The sequence below is a fragment of the Suricata suricatta genome, chromosome 3, assembly GCF_006229205.1.
Source record: "Suricata suricatta isolate VVHF042 chromosome 3, meerkat_22Aug2017_6uvM2_HiC, whole genome shotgun sequence".
Taxonomy (NCBI): domain Eukaryota; kingdom Metazoa; phylum Chordata; class Mammalia; order Carnivora; family Herpestidae; genus Suricata; species Suricata suricatta.
In genome coordinates, this window is record NC_043702.1 from 2,778,609 (window position 1) to 2,803,054 (window position 24,446).

The 24,446-nt window shown below is 46.0% G+C and overlaps 1 protein-coding gene across 1 annotated transcript in view; it reads right to left on the reverse strand.

Moving 5' to 3' along the window:
- RBM44 (RNA binding motif protein 44) overlaps nucleotides 1-24,010 on the reverse strand; it is a 33,322-nt gene extending 9,312 nt beyond the window's left edge. The window contains exons 1-12 of the mRNA XM_029932885.1: nucleotides 23,935-24,010; nucleotides 19,590-21,172; nucleotides 19,254-19,312; nucleotides 17,958-18,119; nucleotides 17,226-17,406; nucleotides 17,109-17,131; nucleotides 16,889-16,973; nucleotides 15,226-15,340; nucleotides 13,703-13,831; nucleotides 5,960-6,039; nucleotides 5,787-5,857; nucleotides 3,325-3,571 (exon numbers count right to left, since the gene is read on the reverse strand). Of these exons, the coding sequence (XP_029788745.1) occupies nucleotides 3,325-3,571; nucleotides 5,787-5,857; nucleotides 5,960-6,039; nucleotides 13,703-13,831; nucleotides 15,226-15,340; nucleotides 16,889-16,973; nucleotides 17,109-17,131; nucleotides 17,226-17,406; nucleotides 17,958-18,119; nucleotides 19,254-19,312; nucleotides 19,590-21,172; nucleotides 23,935-24,007 (2,808 nt within the window). The 5' untranslated portion in view covers nucleotides 24,008-24,010. The remainder of the gene's footprint in view (nucleotides 1-3,324; nucleotides 3,572-5,786; nucleotides 5,858-5,959; nucleotides 6,040-13,702; nucleotides 13,832-15,225; nucleotides 15,341-16,888; nucleotides 16,974-17,108; nucleotides 17,132-17,225; nucleotides 17,407-17,957; nucleotides 18,120-19,253; nucleotides 19,313-19,589; nucleotides 21,173-23,934) is intronic.
- Between the last annotated feature and the right edge of the window lie 436 nt (nucleotides 24,011-24,446).

The window sequence follows — 24,446 nt, forward strand, 5'->3', positions numbered from 1 at the left end:
CAGGGCAAGAGATGTGAAATATTGGATCTATGCCAGAATACTACCTATTTTACTGAGTTGCTTAATACCACACCCACCTCACCAGCTTTAGGCTGCACCAGAACACGTAGTTCCTGGTCTGTTTCGTTCACTGCTGCTACCCCAGTGCCCAGAGTACCTACGTATACAACGGGTGTGTAATAACTTGAATAAGTAAGAGTTTGGGATACAACTGATAGTTCAACCACAGGAAAGAGGAGATTTCTAAGAAAGAGGCAAATTACTGGTAAACAGCAACAGTAACAGTCACACTGACTGACTGCATTTTCTGTGCCAGGCACTGCTCCAAGCACTCTTCTGTGTTAACCTCACAACACCTGCCAAGTAGGAACTGTTATTCCCGCTCTAAGATGAGGAAGCGCGGGCAGAGGCCAGGCCGTGCGCCCCGCCACACAGCGAGCGCGCAGGAAGCACGGCCAGGTCCTGCCTCCTGCTGGGCACAGGGAGTATCTTCTGAATAAGTGAAGGGAGGAAGGAACCTTGAGAGTCTGAGAAGAGAAAGGTGCCCCCATCTCACACACTAAACAGGAACGAACTCGGCGGGAGGAGCGGAGATGGCAGGGCAGGGGCAGCCTCAGCTTGGCCCATCCCTGGACCGCAGCTCCATGGTTACCAATCATTCCGTCCACCCTACCGCTCAAGTGCAGGTCTGAGGAACAAAACCTGCGAGTCTACAAGTAGGAAAGGGACCACCTTCTGGAAGGTAGCAGGTGGGGCGAGGTGACTTGGAGATAGAACCGTGGGTGTGGCCGTGGGGAGGGGGCCTGCTTACAGAGGCCACTGCAAAGCAGTATAAGCCACGGAGGGCAAAATCTGGATTTTCGGCACTCCGCTATGGTGAGGGATGTGCCTGGCTGAAGGTGCTCAGGTGGCAAAGCGGGGTGCACTTCCACGAGTAACAGTGAGGTCTGAGGATCCCCTGGGTCACAAGAACAGGTGGTGCCAACGTGCTGCATGATGCCAGGCACAGGAGTGGGACTCCGGCTGGGGGCAGCGAGCAGGGTGCAGGCTGTCTGCTGTTTCCCCATAAACTCCAAACCACTGCAGGCGGGGTGGGGGAGGTTGCTGGTGGCAAACGACAAAAGTGCGGGGAGACCCTCCCCCAGAGGAACAGTGCGGATCAGTGCTGCAGGAGTCCCTAAAATTTGGGAGTTTTAAACTCCCGTTGCACCCGAGATAAAAAAAGGTCAGACACGGGCAGGGTGAAAACAGGGTTCTGGTGGAACCTGGGGAGCGCAAGAAGGTGGTTGATTACTCTTCTGTGAGGGTTCCAGGAGGAATAGGGATGCAATCTTTCAACCCGGGGCTAGAGAGCAGAGCTTGGCCATATTCATCCCACCCATCAGCCAAAAGAACTTTCAGGGGGCAAGACCAGTGCCACCTAGTGGAGGACAGGGCCACTTACACCTGCCTGCCCCCCACCCCCGCTGCAGGTGCTTCTCCACTGAAACAAGTCCAGCAGGCCCCTCCCTTAGACGACCAGCGTAAACCCCTCCCCTGTACCAAGTTTACTGGTCAAAGTACAGATGAACAGTGCAGCAAAGCTCCAGCTCTGGGGAAACAGGATCTAGCTTCCTGTTTATTTTCTTCATTGTTTTAAATTCCTTTTTATTATTTTTTAAATTTATATAGATATTTTTAGATACGTTTTTGATTTTCACTTCATTTATTTAAAAAAATTTTTTTAATGTTTTTATTTATTTTTGAGAAAGAGAGAGAGACAGCGTGAGCAGGGGAGGATCAGAGACAGAAGGAGTCACAGGATCTGAAGACAGGCTCCAGGATCTGGCGGTCAGCACAGAGCCTGATGTGGGCTCGAACCCACAAACTGTATGTATGATGTCTGAACTAGAACTTATGTTTTAAATTTTTTAAATGTTGTATTTTTTGGGTAAATACCTAGTACTGTGATGGCTGGATCATAAGGCAGTTCTACTTTTAACTTTTTGAGGAGCCTCCACACGGCTCTCCACGGCGGCTGCACCAGTGCACACCCCACCAGCAGTGCAGGGGGCTCCCCTTCTCCACATCCTCAACGGCACCTGTTGTTTCTCATGTTGTTGACTTTGATGTGATAGGTCATCGTGTTTCCATGTGTATTTTCCTGACGGTAAGTGACGCTGAGCATGTTTTCATGGGTGTATTGGCCATCTATGTTTCTTTTGGAAAAAAGTCTATTCATGTCCTCTATTCATTTTTCAATTGGATTATTCATTTTTGGGGACTGATGAATGGAAGAAGAAGATGTAGACACACAATGGAATATTACTCAGCCATACAAAAGGATGGAAGCTTGCCATTTGAAATGACACGGATGGAGCTAGAGAGGATTATAGCAAGCCAAATAAGACAGACATATGCCGTATGATTTCACTCCTATGTGGAACTGAAGAAGCAAAACAAATGAGCAAAGGGGAAAATAAAAGGAGAGAGGCAAACCAAGAAACAGATTCTGAACCACAGAGAACAAAGTGGTGGTCGCCGGAAGGGGGTGGGGGGTGGGGTTGAGGAGTGCATTCGCCGTGATGGGCACCGGTTGGTAGAAGGAGGCGTCCAGTCACGATATTGCATGCCTGAAACTCGTATTACACTGCATGACAACTAGCTGGAATTTAAACGAAAACCTGAAAAAATGAGAAATCCAATAAAAATGGTCAAAACCTGAATATCAGTGAAATGCTATCCACACAATATGGACCAACCTCCAGCGGCTCAGACAAATACAGGTACAGAGCATCAGTTACAGGACCCTCTGGAAAGGCCATAAGAGGAGGCACTAGAGCAGAAGACGACGGCCTGGCGCGGTGCTCTGGAACCGGGCGCTTGGCCGAGCAGCGGAGGAGAGTGCGTCAGGCGACGCCATCCCTGTGCATGTGATGCGGCGCATTGGCGCATGTATCACACGATGGCGTTATCTGGTGGTTCTAAGGATTCTGAGCTAAGATTAAGGTCGCCTGTGCAGAAAGGACGAGGGTGTGACTAACCACTTGCGCAGCAGTGCCGTCCAAGAATTAAGAGGGAAAAAGAGACCGGAAAGCACTGGTGAGGAGCCTGATTCAGGTAAAGAGTCTCTAGCCGGGTCTGCCAAGGTCTACATTCCCCCTCCCCCGCCAAGAGCACCTGGACTTGTACAAAAAACAGGTGGGGGGGGGCGGTCCAAGCTCAGGGTAACATTCCCATTCCCACTTCGAGATCCCTGCTTCCAGAGCTGCCTGTCCCGCAAAGCTCCTCACTGCAGGAGGGCACAGACAGAGCCGGCGCAAGGGGTCCGCCAGGAAGACTGACCTCGTGGTCTTGCCCAGGTCCCAGCTGCCGTGGCCTCGTTCTGGGCAATCTCGAAGCTGAGGCGGGGGAGCCCATTTCTCTGCCAGAGCTTCCCTCCGTTCCACTTCTGTGGGAGAGCGACAGCGTGTGCTCGCCAGGAGTCTTCACGAGCCGCACCTTTACCGGTTTTCCACTTATTTCTTTCCCATTCATCTCTTTCACGGCCGTCTTTGCATCAATGTTTTTTTTTAAAGCAAGGGATGCATACCTAACATATAAAAACAGAAAATCAAAAGCTTGTTAATGACCCTAAACTGTCCCAAACTTCACTTTGTAACTACTGGATAAATACCTATCTTTTATAAGAGAGCTGCTCTTAAAAATAAAAATCATACTATACTTCCTTGGGATTAGGAAGAACATTTATTTGGAATAACTAAAAAAAACTAATTAAATATGGGAAATAAAAGCATTTCTTATGAATTCTCTATTAATTTTATATTAAAATTTACTCTGAAATATTTGCAAAGTTGCTATCTGACTAACACAGATTAGTAGTTTCAGGACAACTAGGTGTCCATTCTAAAGAAATTACAATTAATCTCTATACACCAACATTACCTCAAGGTGGAGCAAAGGTTTAAGTGTGAGAGGCAAATTTTAAAAACATTTGATAGAATATGTTAAGAGAATGTCCTCAGGATCTTGCTAGGGAAAAATTAAAGGATCAAACGAGAAGTCAGAAAATCCAGCCAGAATCTTAAGCATCTGAGAACAAGTCTTCCTTCGGTAGGCACCAGCTCCAGACGGGTCAATGGAAGGACACACATCAACGTGAAAAGGAGTGGTTTTCAAGTCACAGGACTATGGGTACACTAGTAGGACCTCTTGTATTTTTCTTTTAAATTTTATTTTCTAAATTTCCACACAAAATGTATAATACTTCAAGTTAATAAAAAAAAAAACAAAATTAAAAAAAAAAAAGGATGCAACAAATACTAAAAGAATATTTCACATCAAATAATACTTCCAGGATCACAAAATGAATTTAATGTAGTGAAATGTATTAACAGATCAAGAGGTCAAATTGAAAAAGTACATGATCTTAAGTAACTCCATTTAAGACAAAATTCAACAAGAATTTTTAATGAATTTCAACCCCACCCACATACAGGATCTTTCCAACCTGGTAAAGACTTTTGTGTCTGAAATAAGCAGCTGCCATTAGTAGTGATAAGCCAGTTAGGCCATTTCCATGAAGCTGTCACCATTACTATTTGATACTTTTTAAGTTAAAAATTTTTTTTTAATTTAATTTTGAGAGAGAGAGAGACAGCGGGGAGCAGGGGAGGGGCCAAGAGAGACGGAGACACAGAATCTGAAGCAGGCTCCAGGCTCCGAGCTGTCAGCACAGAACCCAATGCAGGGCTCGAACCCACGAACCATGAGATCATGACCTGAGCCAAAGTTGGACGCTTAACCGACTGAGCCCCCAGGCGCCTCACTATTTGATACTGTTGAATGTCCCGACAATAATCACAAAACAGAAAGTGGGACGATACATATTGGAAATGACTATATGCAGATGTAAACCATGTAAAAGCATCAACTAAAAGGTAATTAAAATAAAAAACAGCAAATGTACAATTTTCTGAGCACCTATTAGATGCTAGGCTTTACCCATACTGCTTTACTTATTTAATGCTAGTTTCACAGCTCTGAAGGTCCTATTTTACCCTCACTTTACAGATGAAGAGCCTGAGGGACAGAAAAGTTACCCAGCAAGCTACTGAGGCACCGGGAAGGGAGCCGAGCCACAAGCTGTCTAGCTGAATGAGTGCCCTCTACCGCCCCTATGAAATGGTATGAAACAAGATGAAATGCACAAAAATCAATAAGCCATTAACGGCAAATCAAAAAGTATAATGAAAGATTGGGTTGAGAAGAGCACCAACTGACTTCAGCTCAGGTCATGATCTCACGGTTCGCGAGTTCGACTCCATATTGGGCTCCATGCGGACAGTGTGGAACCTGCTTGGGCTCTCTCCCACTCTCTCTGTCCCTTTCCCTCCACCAAATTCATAAAAAAAACTCAAAAAAAAAAAAAAAAAAAAAAAAGAAAGAATAGCAGCGACTGGGGTCCCTGGGTGGCTCAGTCAGTTAAGCCTCTGACTTGGGCTCAGGCTGAGCTCATGGTCTGGCTTGTGGGTTCGAGTCCCGCAGCAGGCTCTCTGCTGTCAGCGTGGGTCATGTTTCGGATCCTCTGTCTGCAACACTCCTCCGACTCAAAAATAAACATTGAAAAAAGAACACCTTGAATTAATTAGTGACTGTAGCTATTTGTCAATGTGTCTTCCCTCTACTGGGCTGGGAAACCGCTGTGGCAATGGCCCTTGACCTTCCCACCGCTGTGGCGGGCGTCCACTCAGGACTTCTGCACACAGCAGACCCCAGCTAATGCACACTTACTGTGGGAAACATACCTATAATTAGGAGAATCATAGATTGAAATTTCAGAAACGTGGTATTTCTGGAAATGAGACCTTAAATCAGCCTGAAAGAAAAATAAGTTTGTGAAAGGTAGGAAAAAAATAATCAAAACACAAACAGTTAATAGATTTAAAAATGAAACTCAAAAAAGTTAGTCCCGGCATACCTCAGATACTGAAGGGCAGAGACCACCAACATGTATCAAATACCCTTTATCTTTTCGTAAAGGCTCCGTAGTTTTCAGATCTGCTCGTAGAGGAACAATATAGAACAGAAGGTGATCATTATTGTCTTGATATCCGAAAAAACCCTGAAACCTTTATTGTTGTTACTGCAGAGCTTATTATGACGTTGTTACCAAATATCAGCCCTAGACTGAAGACCAAGAACCCAGAGCACAGTTGTGAGATCTGGGGGCCTTCATCATATCAGCTTCAAAGTAAAGAGATTGGACTGGTTGATATCCAAGTCTCTCGCAGCTTGAAAACAGGTCAGTCACATCTAACCAGATAATCAGATACATCATCACCTGTCGTTGGTTCAGAGAAGTGCTATCAAAGATGCTGGATGCACACAGGACCCAGACGGCCCCCAGGGCACTACTGGCCAAGGCCCGCGCACATTCCTTTGCTGGGGAAACGGCTGGCTGAGTAAGAGGGATCCAGTGAAGAAACCGAGCAAAGAAAAAAAGAAGAGAAAGAGGTAACGGCTGAGGTTAGAGGATTTAGAAGCAGCCGACCACGCAGAATTAGCTGTGTGGCCCAGTGCTCGAGTGAGTGATCGGTGATTTTAGGGCAGTAATGAAATAAATAGTCTAAGTAGAGACCCTCAGAGTACAGGGATAAAAGGTACCTAAGTGTTTTTTTCTAAAACCTCTGCGGAGGGAAATAATAGCTTTTGGTGTGTGTGTGTGAGTAAACCTTTGTTTGTCTTGCGTCGTATATTTGGGTGAATAATTGGGCATTATGGGTAACGTCTTCTCTATTTGGGGAACTACAAAAAGAGTTTCTCATGATGAGTCATCAGATAGTGAAAGTGAGAGTATTGATAATGAAAGGGATCTGAGGAAATAGAGCGATTGCAAGAGCAAATAAGATTTAAAAAAAAACACCTAGAGCTGAAGTCGTGATTAAAAGACCTTAAGGCTGGCGAAAGGGAGTCTACCATCGCGCCTTCACGGCAGACTCCCCAATCCCCACGACGAGGGGCAGCGCTTAAATATCCCCCGACTGCTGGCCCCTTAATGGACAGTGAGGTCCCTGAGGCGTTTCCAGTTATTGAAACCACTGACGCCCAGGGGCAAGCATGGAAACAACATTCTGCTTTTGATTTTAAAGTCATTAAAGAGCTCAAATCTGCCATCCCACAGTACGGGGCCACAGCGCCGTATACTATGGCGATCGAACATAAGATCAGTGGCTGAGAAATGGCTCACCCCTAGTGACTGGTATGCGCTTGCTCAAGCAGCTTTATCTGGAGGGGATTATTTGCTATGGAAATCAGAATATGCTGTCTTTTGAAAGGAGATTGCTCAGCGTCATGTGCAAGCCAATAATGGCTGGGACCTGGAGATGCTAACAGGGGAGGGAGATGATGCTCGCACCGAGATACAGCGGCGATAGGATGCCGGCTTGTTCGCTCAACTACCAACAGCTGGGACTGAAGCCGGACAAGGTTGCCATCTAAAGGGGATCGTAGCTCCTTTTTAACTAATGTCAAACAGGGTCCAAATGAGCCTTTCACTGACTTCGTACATAGGCTTCTTACGGCGGGCGTATCCTTGGTAACGCCAACGCTAGCTCCGAATTTGTTACACAACTGGCCTATGAAAATGCAAATCCCGCATGTCTGGCAGCCATTAAACCTAATCAAAAAAGGACAGCTCTCTCTGGTTACATTAGATTGTGTTCGGACATCAGCTCAGCTTACCAGCAGGATTTAGCAATGGCCGCAGCTGAACTTTTAGGCCAAGACAAGAAAGGATGCTTCAACTGTGGTAGAGAAGGTCACTTTGCCAAAGACTGTCGATCCAACAAGAGGCCCAAAGACGGTAATGGTGCTCCTAGCTTGTGTCCTCGATGTCAGAAAGGCGGACACTGGGCTAAAGATTGTAGATCAGAGACAGACTTCCAGGGTAACCCATTACCACCCCTGCAGGGAAACGGGAAATGGGGCCAGCCCCAGGCCCCGAAACCCAGACAAACCTCCGGGGCAATCAAGTTTGTTCCCACAAACAATCCGTTTCTGACCTCTGCAGAGCAACCCCAGGAAGGGCGGGACTGGACCTCTGTTCCACCACCCGCACAGTATTGACCCCCGAGATGGAAGTCCAAATCCTACCTACTGGAATTTATGGTCCCTTACCCCCTAAAACTTTTGGTTTAGTTTTGGGACGCAGTAGAGCTATAGTTAGAGGGCTGCATGTCTATCCTGGAGTGATAGACAGCAACTATACAGGAGAAATAAAAATTGTGGCCTCCTCCCCTCAGGAGATTACCACAATACCCTCAGGACAGCGCATCGCGCAGTTACTTCTGCTGCCTCTTCCTGCTGCTGACAACACGTTTAAAAACTCAAGCCGAGAAGCCCAAGGGTTTGGCTCCTCCGATGCTTATTGGGTACAGCCTGTTAACACCCAAAAACCCATGCTTACACTCTGGCTTGATGGCAAAGAATTTCAAGGCCTAATAGACACAGGAGCAGACGTCACCATTATTAAAGAGGCCTGGCCTTCACAATGGCCCTTATCCCCTACCTTTACCAGCCTTAAAGGCATAGGGCAGAGTAAAAACCCGGAAAAGAGTACAAAATTACTGCGCTGGCAGGATGCAGAAGGAAATCAGGGAGACATTCAACCTTATGTTATTCAAGGATTACCTGTTAATTTGTGGGGGCGAGACCTTTTCTATCAAATGGGTATCATTATGTATAGTCCTAATGATTTGGTTACAGCACAGATGTTAACTCAGGGATTTAAGCTGGAAAAGGGACTTGGAAAAAATGAAGATGGAATTACCCAACCTATTGAGGTACAAAATAACCATCAAAAAGGGGGTTTTGAAAATATAACCTAGTGGCCATGGACATTCCTGTGCCTCATGCAAATAAGATCACTTGGAGGTCTGATGACCCTGTGTGGGTTGGTCAATGGCCTCTATCTACTGAAAAGCTACAAGCAGCGCATCAGCTGGTACAGGAGCAATCGGCTGCTGGACGCTTAGTGGTGAGTAAGTCCCCATGGAATACACCTATATTCGTCATAAAAAAGAAATCAGGTAAATGGAGATTGTTGCAGGACCTTAGGGCAGTAAACAGTACGATGGTTCTAATGGGAAAACTCCAGCCAGGGCTGCCCTCTCCTGTGGCTAGACCTCTAGGGTATTATAAAGTTATCATAGACCTTAAAGACTGTTTCTTTACCATCCCCCTCCACCCTGATGACCAAGAGCGATTCGCCTTTAGCGTGCCCTCTGCTAATCTTAAAGAGCCCATGATAAGATATCAATGGAAGGTTTTACCTCAGGGCATGGCTAATAGCCCTACCTAGTGTCAAAGTTTTGTGGCAAAAGCCATTCAAAAGGTATGCGATGATTGGAGGGAAATATATATTATACATTATATGGATGACATTCTCCTGGCAGGGAGGCACGGCCAGCAGGTGCTAAAATGTTTTGATGATTTACAATCGTCCCTACAGGCTCACAGGCTGCAAATAGCCCCTGAAAAGGTGCAATTACAAGACCCTTACACTTGCCTGGGTTTTCAGATTTCAGGAGCCCATATAACTACTCAAAAATTGGAACTCAGGTTAGACACTCTACGGACACTCCACGATTTCCAAAAATTACTAGGAGATATAAACTGCGTTAGGCCTTATCTTAGGCTCACCACTGGACAGCTCAAACCTTTGTTTGACATGCTCCAGGGGGACCCAGATCCCAAATCCTCTAGATCTCTCACTAACGAGGCCCGTCAAGCGTTAAAAATTGTGGAGGAAGCCATCCACTCCCAGTTTGTCACTGCCATAGATTATGATCAACCCCTCTTGCTTATTATTTGCAATACCTCTTTTACTCCTACAGCAGTTTTCTGGCAAAATAGTCCCATTATGGGGGGGCATCTTCCCTCCTCACCTGCGAAGGTCATCTATCCTTACTACCTGGCTGTGGCTGGCCTCCTCGCTCCAGGGAGAGAACAAAGTGTGAAGGACTTTGGAGGAGCCTGACACCGTCATACGACCCTATTCAAAAGGTGAGCTTGACCGGCTTTTTCGGACTCCTGATTGCTGGCCTATTGCGTGTGCTTCCTCTTCAGGTAAGATAGACAATCACTATCCACCTCATAAGCTCTTACATTTCTTTAAGAATCAGGAATTTATATTCCCAACAAAAACCTCTCAACAGCCCCTATCACGGGCCTTCGTAGTTTTTACTGACGGATCCTCTACTGGCATTGCAGCTTATACTTCTGAGGATCAGGTCATAAGTTTTTCCACCCCGTCCACTTCTGCTCAACTTGTAGAACTGCACGTAGTTATTGCGGTTTTTTCCGCTTTTCATGATAGACCTTTTAATCTATACACAGACAGTGCTTATATAGCTAACTCTGTACCCTTACTGGAAACTGCAGCCCAAATTAGACAGAGTTCAGGGGCCGCTCCTCTTTTTATGCAACTTCAGTCTTTAATTCATAAAAGAAAAGATCCTTTCTTCATTGGTCATTTAAGGGCCCACACTGGCCTTCCAGGCCCGCTGTCCTTAGGTAATCAAAAGCCTCATTTAGCTACAAAAGGAATCTGTAATATCACACGTCCCCAAGATACAGGAGTAGAAGCAGCCGCAAGCGCTCACGCTACCCGTCATCTCAGTGCCCGCACCTTAAGAATTATGTTTAAGATTTCTCGTGAGCAGGCACGACAGATAGTAAAACAGTGTTCTTCTTGTGTTGTGCATTTACCTGTTCCTCATTTGGGAGTAAATCCTCGAGGACTAGTGCCCAATGCCATCTGGCAAATGGATGTAACACACATTTTAGAGTTTGGAAATCTAAAGTATGTCCATGTGAATGTTGATACCTACAGCGGCTTCCTACATGCTACTTTACAAACTGGGGAAGCAGGAAAGCGCGCCGTAGCACACATGCTTTCTGCCATATCAGTGTTGGGAATTCCAAAACAAGTGAAAACTGACAATGGACCCGGATATACAGGAACCGTGTTCTCTAAATTTTGTCAACAGGTACACATTAAACACATCACTGGAATTCCTTATAATCCACAAGGACAAGGTATAGTAGAACAGACACATCTATCCTTAAAAACTACCCTTGATAAAATTAAAGGGGGTGACTGGTACCCCATCAAGGGATCTCCCAGAAATCTTTTGCACCATGCACTATTTATTTTAAATTTTTTAACTTTGGATAAAGAAGGACGCTCAGCTGCTGAGCGTCTCTGGCAAAATGAGATGCAAAAAACTTTTGCTACCATGCTTTGGAAAGATCCTTTGGATAACAAGTGGCATGGTCCAGACCCAGTTTTAATCTGGGGAGGAGGTACAGTTTGCATTTACCAACAAAAAACAGATGCAGCCAGATGGTTGCCAGAGAGATTAGTAAAACAAATCGATCAAAACAGTCAGTCCTCCAGGGAGAAAAAATCTCCTTGAGAGAAATCTTTGTCTTTCCTTTAGGACCATGCTGGGAAAAGAAGCTTCAAAAGGAACCTGGAGAAGAGGAGGAAGGAACACGTCAACAGTCCTTTCATCGTGGATTTTATGGACTTTTACCCTATCCCCTTCCATGTTTAAGACCTATTGCGGTTTTATTGATCTTGGTGCCCTCGGGCCCTGTTCTATTCAATAAGGTCATGGCTCTCCTAAGGCAGCAAATAGGCGCAGCCTACCCAGGTCCAGTATATTAAGCTCAATACGGCCGATGCAGGAGGCTGATGGAAAAACTGTGGTAAGAGGCACAGGCTGGCTAGCCAATGACAGGTAAGAGAGGCCTTACCATCCTTTCACCTAAGACAGGCGCTGAGACACAAGCTTCTGAGTGTGCCCATGACAGGTAAGAAGGATTGGCAGGTCTCCGACCTAAGACAGGCACAGTCCTTTCCTTGCCTATAAGGAGCTTTTAAAATCAGTTTTAAAGGGAGGACCTGTGAGAAGCCACCACGTTTTCTGGCTGCCTCAGGCAAGGATTATCACTCTCCGGGAAGTGAACCAGTAAACAAGATTTGCATCTGGAGGCTGGAGACTGCCATTTCCTGGTCCAAGATTTTGGCGTTGGTCATGCTGGGCCAGACATAGAGTGGCCAAGGTGCACTAAAGATCAAAACCGCGTTTTGGATTATTCAGTGCTAGCTCCCCGTCCCCAGCATTGCTGAGGCAAGTCTGGGCGCTTCTTTTGATATGCATTTGACTCTGTTTACCTGACAAATGACCCAGGTCAGTTCCCCACTATTTAAGAGACAATGTTTTCTGGAGAGAGATGGAGAGAAGAAGAATAAAGGAGACAGAGGCTTGATCGGAAACGGTGTGTGCTGTCTTCACTCTCTGCGTCTCTCCCTCCTGCCCTGTTTTTCTCTCCCTCCCTCAGGAAAAGAACCCGCGAGGATTTTCCACCCTGCTGGCCGGGGCGGGACACGACATCCCACCAACAAAACCTTTCCATCAGAAAAGTATCGGCCCGTGGCAGTGGTAATGGCACAGGAGGGAAAACGGGGTACAAATAACTTGATTGATAGAGCACTTTTTGGAAACCACAAATATTAGGATTATAGATACATTTTTTGTTTGATAAAATTCAAAATTCTTAGAATGCATTTTCACGGTCTCTACTTTAAAAAGAACTTGGTCTGAAATCAGAAAGGATTTACTGAATTGAGATTCTTTCAATCTGCTGCCCACGCCTATCGCTGGCACCTCGCTGGCACACACACATAGTCGCTGAGTGAACTCTGAGCACGGCTTAGTCTCCTACTTTTATATAACGGGAGAGTAGGGAGTTCAATGTGCTCCTATCTCTCCTTCTCTAGCATGCCCAGCACTTCCTACGCGTCACCTCCCGTAATGCCCTCGAGCACCTGGGACCCAGCAACTGTCACCCCCATTCTGCAGAGGAGGGTGCCAAGGTCTCAGGCGCTCAGGTCACGAAGCTACTCCAGCAGTGCCGCTGGGATTCAGGCAGAGTCCTTCATCTCTAGGCAATAACTCAGCCTTCCTCATGAACTTACTTCCTTGAATCTCCTGCTTTATAACGTACTGTTGTAAAGAAACAGTGACACTAGCTGTATGTTTTTACACTGGGGCGAGGGGGGAGCAGGGGGCTACAGTGAGCAAATCTCCGGAGACAAATCTGACTCACCCCCTCCCCTTTCACTAGTGCAGTACAAATACGACCACTAAACAGACAGACGCTAGAGGAAATCACAGCTGTTACAAGCAATTAAAGACTATGTGAAGATGAAAACATTCCTGAAAGAGAATCAGTTTTGAAGTGAGGGGAAGTAGTTTTGATCTCTCCTGCCAGTCTGACATAAACTGGGAAGCTGGCTCTGTCCCCCACACACCCCTCCTTCTAGACACTGTCCGCTGAGGGTCAAGGGAAAAGAGCGCCCCGGAAGAGCGCTGCGGTCGGCCTTGAGTGGCGGCGGCGAATGAGGACTTCTACCTACAAACCACACCTGGGATGTAAGCTTTTAGCAGTTTTCTGAGAGAGAAACGAACACTTCAAACTGATTTACTCTCTAGAAAAAGTGACCTCCAAATGTCCAATTTCTCATTTTTTATATTTATAAAGGAAAGCCACAACAATTTTACTAGAAGTTCAGTCCCCAGAATAACACAAAAGATGGTTACAAAATGAGCTACGGAATTCAGGATTTCTCAGTAAAGTGTTAACAACCAACCTCGTGCAAACCTGGGATCCCCTCCATCCTTCTCCACTTGACTTTCCGGTACTCCTGACAAGTCAAGTCCTGTCAGGCTATCTTTGGCATCAAACCAGTTTTCACTTACTTCTCGATCATTTCTGCAGCCTGAGAAATGGAGCAGAAGGAGCTATGAAGGACTTCTTTATTCTATTCAGTATTAAGAGACAGAACACAAGCCGGGTAGGGGCAGAGAGAGGAGACACAAGAGTCTGAAGCAGCTCCAGGCTCTGAGCTGTCAGCTCGAACCCATGAACTGTGAGATCATGACCTGAGCCGAAGTCAGACACTTAACCGACGGAGCCACCCAGGCACCTCAAATTACATACGATGTTAAACTCTCTGAGAAATTATGTAAAAAGCGTCTCAGAATGATGGAAATTATTAGTTTTATGTAAAAATAAAAATCAGCAAAGTATAAACCAAGCATAAAGATTCTTTGTGAAGGGGTTTTCAGTAGTCCCTGAATAAAAAGTACTATTCTGAGTGATCTGCTTCCCAGTATTTGTTTACCTATCACTTTTTTATTCTAGAGAGAGTGAGAGAGCATGAGCAGGGGAAAGAGGGAGAAAGACAGAATCTTAAGCAGGCTCCAGGCTCAGCATGGAGCCCCACGTGGGGCTTGATCTCATGACCTCTGTATTACGACCTTAGCCAAAATCAAGAGTCAGATACTCAACTGACTGAGTCACCCAAGTGCCCTTTAAACTTTTTTTTTTTAAATTTTAGAGAGAGAAAGAGAGAAAGCTTGAGCAGGGGAGAGGGGCCACTTTTCTTTAATTAACACCAATTCTGAGTTTATTGAAAGCCTTGCTTTTCTGATTTTTAAGTTAAATTTTCATACACAGAGTAACAGCAAACATTTAAAAAAGGGATTAAACAGTATTGCAGTTCTGTTTAATTAATAACTGAATTGGGGTGTCTGCATGACTCAGGCGGTTAGGCGTCCGACCTCGGCTAAGGTCATGATCTCATAGTTCGTGAGTTCAAGCCCCTCTCGGGCTCTGTGCTGACCGCTCGGAGGCTGGAGCCTGCTCCCGATTCTGTGTCTTTGTCTCTCTCTGCCCGACCTCCGCTTGTGCTCTGTCTGTCTCTCAAAAATGAATAAACGTTAAAAAAAATTAAATTAAAAAAAACCAGAATTGATCTTTTTTGGAATGATTATAATCTTTTTTCATAGAGGGCAAAACTAAAAACAAAGTACAACTTCTACAGATGCAAACTGGACAGAAGAAAAGAATTTTCGGGTTGGAGAAAATGAGCAGAAGAAGAAGTCTACCTGATTATTTGGCGCTTTCAAACAACCCACTAAGTAACCTTACAGCTGTTAAGTAGATGTAACAAGAATGTACTTCACATTCATGATCAGACTGATGACATCCAGTAAATTAAAAATATTTTGGTAAATTAAAAATATTTTGATTTAAGGAACGGGCACTAGGAAGATTTTAAACTTTACTTAGTTTTCTGGCCACGTCACGGGACTCCATCTTTACACTGACCTTGGTCATCAAGTTTCAGCTGACTGAAGTCTACATCAATGTCACCTGTTTTTAAACCGAGTTCCTTGGGTAATGTGTCCTGTTCAGGAGGACTTCTGTCATGCAACGAGGACATCTGAGGATTCGAAGGACACACACCGCGATGAGTAGGACTGACAGGTACGGGCACGGCGGCGCAGCGGCACCCCCTCTCCGCGGCTCGCAGGCCTGCACGGCAGCGAGGGCGGCAGGAGCGCAGAACTGGAGGGAGGGACTTCCTGCTCTACATTGGTCACGCTCAGCAAGAATAAGGGTTTGAAGTCAGCCTGTGTATGGCGACTGACACAATCGATATTTAGCAAAGTGTGGGAAGCGCACACGAGAAGTTCTTGAGAGGATTTTCAGAAGTGTGCACCTAAGTATTTGTCACATGAACAAGCAACAGTAATAGATTTCATTTCACGTGTGCTTATATATAGTATAAAAAGTACTTATATGTAGTATAACAGCTACTCTACAGACAAATTACACACAAATTTATCCTAAAAGGAGAATCACTTCAAGAAAACCACAAAGCCAGCAAGGTCACAGGTGACCCAGAGCTATGGAACCTGTGAGGACAGCTCGGGGGCAGCTGGTTAGGAACACGATCGTATACTCTACTGGTTTTCACACATCACCTGTTAATTTAATTTCATCCTAATTTTAATAGGTATTGTCTTAAAGCCCAAACTAAGATTATAAAAACTGTTGTATCTGCATCTTGTATTTTTAAAAATGATTTATTGTTCTCCCCAAATATGCAGTTATATCACTGTTACCATTACATTGATGGAAAAAATCCCCCAGAACCTTACATAGTAAATGAACACGTTTTAATGAACTATGTAAGGAACGGGATGATGTGAGCATCCGGTCTTAGAGCTGCGGGCTCCTCTGTGGATAACTGAGACTTCTCTCGCTCAAACAAGTGGAGGGATGGGACACGTGATTTGCTAAAGTAATTTCCTTGTAACGTGTTTATAGAAAAGTATGTAACTCAATATAAGTATTTTCCTTTTGGCCTTGAAATGCATCTTTTTATTTAAGACTACCCAAACAGTAAAACCTCAGGGTTAAGGCGACAATCAGAAAAGAGAAATAAACTCTCGCTTTCCTGCCCCCTTGCCTCACCGGACAACGGACCATAACCGACGTGTCTGCCCCGATCTGCCGAGTGCTCCCACACACTGTCCTCTACGAACAACTCCTCAGGGGCTCCAAAGAGATCAAGAAAACCCATAAAAGGCACTGAAAAGCTCTTCGAATCACTGCAGTAAAGAAGGAATTAAACCTCTGCCCCGTCTGACATGAATGTGACCACACGGGACCACGAGGCCCGCTCTGCTGACACAGCTCAGGTCGGCGCCTGCGGCCAGGGTGACCTCCTCACATCACCACCTTTCATCCCAGAAGTCTCCGGGATTGACGTCACCCTGTATGGTGACGCCACGGAACGTACACTTTCGGCATCTGTCTGATCAGGACACGAAGTTCCTTCTAACCAGTCACATCCCTCCAACGTCGTACCCAAAGCCAGCTAAGTGAGAAGAAAGATGTGAGAGCTTAGGAAAACCACAGTGTACTTTGCCTGAGCCATAAAGTTAAAGATTTGCACCAATCAACTACTTTTCAAAAATCTCACCTGAGAGAGGGCCTTTTTCAGGCCGGACGAGACGTCAACGTCACATGTAATCTGATGATCTAGTTCAGAATCGGCTCCTGACAAGCTAAACAGATAAACATTTCATTAAGGAATTTGCCAATCTTCTGAAAAAAGGACCAAGAGAAAACCTAAAGTTAACTGAATTAAGCCGTTTTTAAGATCTAGTCAATTCTACATTGGATGAAATCCAGTAACTTACACGTTCGATGTCTCTTTCATTAGCTGGAAAGAGAGTAAAGGGAAGAAAAGTCTTTTAGTTTAAAATGTATTCTGTGTAAATGAGGTAAAATTATAATTCTAGAACACACGAGCCTACCGTGGAGACCAAAGTAGAAAAGGCTGATAACAATTTTGACTCCACGGACAGCGGGAGCAGCTCCTCCAGAGGCCTGCCCTGGTTTATTCTGTCCTTCAAGCTCTCGTATCTGACCTTCAAGTCTCCCATCACAGACAGTAGTGCCAATCCTAGCTCCTTCTTAGAATTACTCGGTAAGATCCTGTTCGGAAGTTAAATTTACAAAACTACTTAGGTACAGGTCACCCACTGAACGCTGGTACATTATGTTATGTTATGTCACGTGACGTTACGTTAAGTCACGTTACTCACGCGATGTTACACGTGGAGTTCTAACTCTGCCAGATTTTTTCTTTTAAATGTTTAGGAAAAGAAAGTGAACAAAGAAGAGGTTTCCAAGGGCAGCACAGCAACCCTCCACAGCGAAGCTGGAGAGCATGTGGAGAAAGTCATGCAAAACTCTGCCAGACCGCAGCCACACTTGGGACCTTATAAAAATCCCAAAATAACCCACCGACTCGTCTTTTGACTGGACTCATCATCCCAACACACACCGCTGCCTCTCTGTGAAATTGAAACGTGTTACTTTTGGAAGCCCACCACCCCCAGGCCAGCTACCAAAACCAGTTACAATCTACCCCCCATTTTGCCTTTGGAAAATAAAAACTACAGATGTTTTCTGGTATAAATTTAAAGCTTGTGGCAAACTTCCAAGACAGATTTAAAATGAAAAGTTGCCGATTTAGTCCTTCCCTGCTGTCCGTGATGAGCTTGTAGATGTCCCTGCAGTGGTGCCGGCACATCCAGTAGTGAAGGTCCAGCAGGTGCAGCTCTGCCCTCACGGCCCTCTGCATGATCTCCTCACAGCACCTGGAGGGCAAACTCGTCTCCATCTCATTAAAAAGCGGACTTTCCCTTGAAAAGACAAGACTGGATTAGGTAAGATTCCAAATATTTCTCTCTGGTAATGACATGCCTCTCAAAAGGGATTTTAAAATTTCTTACATTTTCCCATCAAGCTTAAATCAATTTCTACTAAAGACAGAAAGGCGGTAGGAACACATTACATCTTCAGAAAACAAGGATGTCACATCAAAGTTAAAATATACTTTCTAAATGTCAAGGAAGTAAAAAAATTTTCCAATGTATACTCTCCTTTACCAAAAAAGAATTCCAAAGTAAAGTATCAACTTCATTGACTGATAATCAATAGATTTTCAACCTAAACCAAGCCCTGGCCAACAGTTTTTAAAGTTGTAAGCATTCTGGATGGAAACAGTTCTTAAATGTGTTATCTCTTTAATGGAAAATAGACATAATTTACATGTTTCTTCATTATTATAAGTAAACATTTTACTGCAAATAGATCAAAAAGCCCCAAATCACGACTGTTCTTTGCAAGTTAACAGTCCTTCCCCTGAGGCTAGTGGCCACCTCCCAGTGCTGTCAGCAGCCCTGCTGGGGAATGAACACACCCACTGACCTTCAGAGAACTGGACATCAGATTAAACTCATTAGAGTGAAGAGCAAATGAAGGAAAAAGTGAATGACCTCGGGGCATGACAACGAACTTGGCTTCTTGGAGACCTCCCCTTTCCCTCCAAACCCCCACCCTGGTTCTCCGTGGATGCAGAGTAAATTACACAATGAATTAAAATCCAGATTAAAATACTCTAGTGAGCGTAGCTATCTACTTCTTCAAATGTGTGAAGTTTCCCATAAGTGCTATTTTGTTTTGGTCTATAGGGATAGAAAATGAAAGGAAATGATGTAATTAAATTCGTATAGATTTGGGTTGAATAAATAGAGATAATGAGACACTAGGAGTTTCTGAAGGAATTACTGAGGCTGAATCTGAGTAAGTCAAAAGCTTCAACATTATATATTATCTTTATGTTTGTTTGTCAGAAAGCAAATGGCTGAAGCAGATGACCTCCTAAGGTCCGTTTTAGCGATTATTCTATATGGTTAAACACCTTACAAAAAAGCAAATTATTATTCTGCTTCTTTTCCCCATGTATATCTGTTAAGTTTATACATCTGACTTACCTTTCGAGATGTTTCCTTAAGTCTGTGATGGCAGATGTTTTTCTTAATTCCAGGGAATCCTGGAAAATACAGTTTAAAATTAAATTAGACATAAATGACCCACAACATATGTTGTATCTGGAGTTCCAAACTAGTAAAACGCAAAACCCGATTTCTAACGAGCTTTGTGGCAGGAGGCGCCACCCAGAAGGCTGGAGTTTGGAGGCAATCTGCTCACCGCTCCCCCTCAGCCAGCATTCTCTCACGGGAACCCCCGTTATACTTTGCTGAATCGTAACACGCACTGCCTTTCTATACGGTCCCGTAAAATCTGCTCGGTAGTCACACTGGCTTTACCTCACTATGGAAATCTCCGCGAGGCTGTGAATGGCCACCTGAGAGAGGGCTTCCCGGCGGCCCTCTGCTCCTCGGCACTGGGGCGCGTCCAGGCTCGCGTCCGTGTGGCCCCTCCGTATTACACGCCACGCTTCTTCGTCCTGCGCCCTGCCAGTCCCCGGGCCGCCTTCTGTCCGCCGCGATTATGTCGGTGTTGGTGGACGTGGACACCACAGAAGGTCTGGCACTTGTGGCCCTGCTGGTTGTGAAGCGAGCCCGGAAGTCTGAGCAAACGTCCACGGTCTGAGCGACGGTGACGGTGGTGCCGGCCGCGCGCATCGCTAGTTCGGGGCTGCGCACACTCGTGTCACTTGCGGTGCCGCCAGCGGAGGCCTTGAGGGAGGGGTCTCCTACCGCCTCAGGAGCTCTGACTGCAGTGCTCGGGGCAGGAGCAGAAAGACCTGAGGCCGGGCGAAGGGTACTCTGCAGGTTTATGTAGTGCGAACATCCACAGGCAGAAATGACCGACTCATCAAAAACAGGCGTCCAGGGAGGCCGGCCATCTTTGCGGGGCTGGAGGGACATCTGTAAAGCTCTGTCTTGTCGTAACGTGCTAGGATTTCCAAGGTGGTGAGACACATCCTTCTCAACGACTTCGTGCCTGCAAAACGCTTTACTCTCAATTCTTTGACATTTCACTTTGCCGGTATACATCTTAGCTTCTAGTGCTTTCTGAGGGTTCACGAAACTACTCCGAGATCGAGATCCCTGGTTTTCAAAGGGACTGCTCCCGAGTACCAGGTCATCAAATGCCGTGTGGTACATCAGACTAGTCTCTTGCTCCTTACACACTTCCTGCTCTGGTTCATGATATTCTCTTACCACAACAGAACCCTGAAACTTGGAGCCACGTGGTGCATCTTCTTGTCCATAAACATCAGCTGAATCTAAAAAGATGGTAGACTCGCTCGCCAGCTTGACCTGACTACCGTCTAGACAGCAAGCACTCTCAACTTCATGACCTGAATTCCTGGACCCAACAACTCCCAGATCGGGGGTGTGTGACGTTCTCGTCTGGTCAGGAGGCACAGGGGCGCTGGTGTCCTCCTGCTCCTCGGCGCTGTGGTACTCCTGCTGGGAGTCCTCGTCCAGCTCCCGCTGCTGTGCGGCTCCAGCAGTTTCTCCGTAACCATCATCTGAGATCTCGCAGGCTCTCTCCCAGCCGATAACCTTCTTGCTGTGATGGTCCAAAACGTCAAAGCACGCCCCTGTGGTGCTCTGCACTTCACACCCCAACTCTGAGGGTGAGTGAGGGAGACTTTCATTCTTTCGTTCTGACTCGCAATAATGTATGGAGTAGGTTTCATTCAAGAAAGCAGAGTCGGCACTGTCTTCGAATTCACTAGACTGTGAGTGGGCGCCCTCTCTGCTGGCGTCCAGGCTCCCCGGACAAGATGGCTCCAGGAAACCCACTCTGTCAGCCCTGCCCACTTCTGGGCCATCAGCTCTTTGATCCCAGTCGTCCTCAAGAAAAGCCAATTTGGCTTCAGTACAACCACTGGAAGATGATAAGGCATGTGCGTTCTTAGGACTAGAAGGTTCATCTGATTAAAAAAAGAAGAAGAAAACATTGGCGGCGGTACCATTACAAGCACTAAACACCGGCAGTGACCTGAGACATGATCTGATCAAAGCTCTTCCCAACAGAGAGCTTCTTGCTACCTTGCCCATGACAGACATCCCTTATAGTCGCTGCTGTGGACTGAGTTTTGTCCCTGTCAAAATTTGTATGTCGAGCCTTGACTCTCAGTGTGACAGTAACTGGAGACGGGCCTTTGGGAGAGAAGTGGGGCTACAGAAGGTCATGAGGATGGGCCCCGGGATGGGACACGTGCCAGAGAGCTCGCTCTCTCTCTCTCCACCGTGTGAAGACACGGCAAGAAGGCAGCCAGCTAGAAGCCAGGAAGAGAGGCCCTACCGGAACCTGACCCTGCTGGCACCCAGATTTTGACTTCTACCCTCCAGAACTGTGAAAAAATAAATGTGTGCTGTTTAAGCGGCCCAGTCCATGGTATTGTGTTATGGTGGCGCCAGCTGAGATGACAGCCAAGATTCTTCTGGAACTCAGTCAACGGCAAGGGGTCTGTTTACAAGGCAGCCACTCTGTAATCTCTGGGCCCCTAACGACAGCCTCGGGCATTGTAGAGACAGAGGAAAGAAGACACAGGCTTCCAGAAGGGTCACAGATTAGAAGCAAACGCTTGAGTGCTGACAGAGTTGTGTTAATGAGCAGCTAAGTGCTCAAGAAGAAGCAAACTTCAGAGAAAACTTTACACTTAAAAAGCATGTGGGGGCGCCTGGGTGGCTCAGTCGGTTAAGCATCCGACTTCGGCTCAAGTCATGATCTCACAGCTCGTGAGTTCGAGCCCTGCATCAGGCTCTATGCTGACAGCTCGGAGGCCGGAGCCTGCTTTGGATTCTGTGTCTCCCTCTCTGTGTCTCTGCCCTTCTCCCACTCACAATCTCTCTCTCAAAAACAAATAAAACATTAAAAAAAAAAAGTGTTGTGAAACAAAATAGTTTACGCAAATCAAAGTACACAGAACAAAGTTAGCTACCAGAAAGAGCCCACCATTTTCGGGAACGGTAAGCCACCCTGTCAGAGTCAAACAGCTCTGTGGAAAGGACGGGAGCTATGAGCACAAAGAGGCCTTTCACAACGTGCTCTGGAGCCCGGCTCTCAGTCCAAGGCCACGGACAAGTCCTGGAAGCTTCTTAAGAGGGTAGGCACATGGATGGAAGCAGGCTGGGTGCGGCGGGCAGCAGGAAGGACGAAGGCTCGAAGGGCAGGAGGAGGCACACAGACCAAGCAGAGGTTGGGCTAAGTGCCACGGCTGCCACCACCGGCTCATCCACCAGGAATGGCAGACGAGACAGAGATGATGGCTTTTAAAATTTTGTTGACTGGGGCGCCTGGGGCACTCAGTCAGTAAAGCTTGCGACTTCGGCTCAGGTCACGATCTCGCCATTCCCAAGTTCGAGGCCACACTGGGCTCTGTGCTGACAGCTCAGCGCCTGGAGCCTATTTCAGATTCTGTGTCTCCCTCTCTCTCTGCCCCTCCCCAACCTGCATCTGTCTCCCTCTTTCAAAAATAAACATTAAAAACAATTTTTAAAATTAAAGTGTTGACAAAGAACAGAATCAGAACCATGTTTTCTCACGCTCCAGTACATACATCATCTGTGTGCATAAGTGAAACCAACATCGTACAAAACGGTAACTGCTCTGTCTGACGTATTTCGGTGCTTTCTGGTCTATGTAATATATTTCAGAAAAGCTCCTCACAGGTAGCTAGGCTGATTTCGTGACTACTGGCGGGTCCCCTCTGCTGGAACGTGGTTCTGAGAGAGTGTGGAGGTTCACAACGGGGCATGACAGTTGCGCAGGACAGTGCGGAGCTAATGGGCCGGGCACTTTAAGAGCAGAGCAAAGCAGGGGGAGGGAGATAAGGAGCTCAGTTCCAGGCAAGTGGAGGTCAGCGTTAGGGGGACGATCCCTAGAGGCGAGTGTCTAATAAGTGTTATAACCACGGGCTGGAGGGAGGACAGCAGGGCCGGCTTCGCCTTCACACGCCTAAGTTTCTCGGAGGGGTTTGTATAGGACTCTGCTATGGGTTCTGGATACTAATTCTTTGTTTCACATATTTATAATAGCAGTGACTTTTTCCAAGTTTACTGCTTGTCTTTTAATTTCCTATAAAATCTTGTCACACCCTGGTTTTTAAGATTAGCTAATGGATCAGTCTTTTCTTCTGTGACTTCTGGGTTTTGCCTCTCTGGCTTTCTATGCCACATGGTTATAAAAATATCCTTCCACATTTTATCTGAATTCTGTGTGTGTGTGTGTGTGTTAAAACCACCTATGTCCACAAGTCCATAAAGCTTAATCGTCTTGCTTTTTACGCTCTTGTTTTCCTGTTTTCTCAGGTTGCATCACCACAGAAAAGGAGATTCCAGGTTTGTGTGAAGACAGAACATCTACAACTTGGGCGGCAGAGTTCGACCCGCCTGCCTTCCACTCAGCACCCTGAAGGCCACTGCACCTGCCAGCAGGTCCTGAAGGCCTGGGGGACAGAAGCCCTCTTCCTGCCCACCTTTCCCTCCCCTACTCTCCCAGTTACTAGAGAGCTCCTGCGTAGGCTGCCCGTTCTCACCAGAAACGCCCTGAGTTTGCCAAATGAAAAACGTGCCCTCACCACTTGACTAGAAGGAAGGCTTAAAAAGAGCAACCTTGGAGAACTATCTAGCTCAGTTACATTTAGTACCTCTTTCCACCCCAATAAAGCCGACTGGCCTGGCCCCTCACCTTTCTGGATGTTTCTTCCATGTGTGCGGTGGCCTTCACCAGAAGCTCCCTGCGTCAGGGCCCAAGCCTGCATCTCTCAAGGGTTCGCACTCTAGAAGAGGTAGAAACATTGAGCTATTATCGTACTTGGCATTATATTTGAAAACACTATTAGAAAATCAAGAATTTGACAAGATGGCAATTATAGTCGAAGATTCAAATATAAGAGAGCTGAGAAAACCGGCAGAACACTTGAATCACTTGTATAAAAGCATGAACTGACAGCTACATAATAGACTATACTATTTAAAGAGACATGACACATTCTTTTAAAATTTCCAGGAAATATTAAAGGCAAACAATATATTAGGCCATCAAAAAGTCGTAATTCAAAAAAAAAAAAAAAAACACAACCCAGAGTGTTAAAAGGCTAAAGTACGGCCCACTGACGTCAACCCTGGATCACAAACGTTCAGACCTGGCCCAAGTGATAACCAGAAGAAGCCACAGCTTTAGACAGTTGATATTAAGTC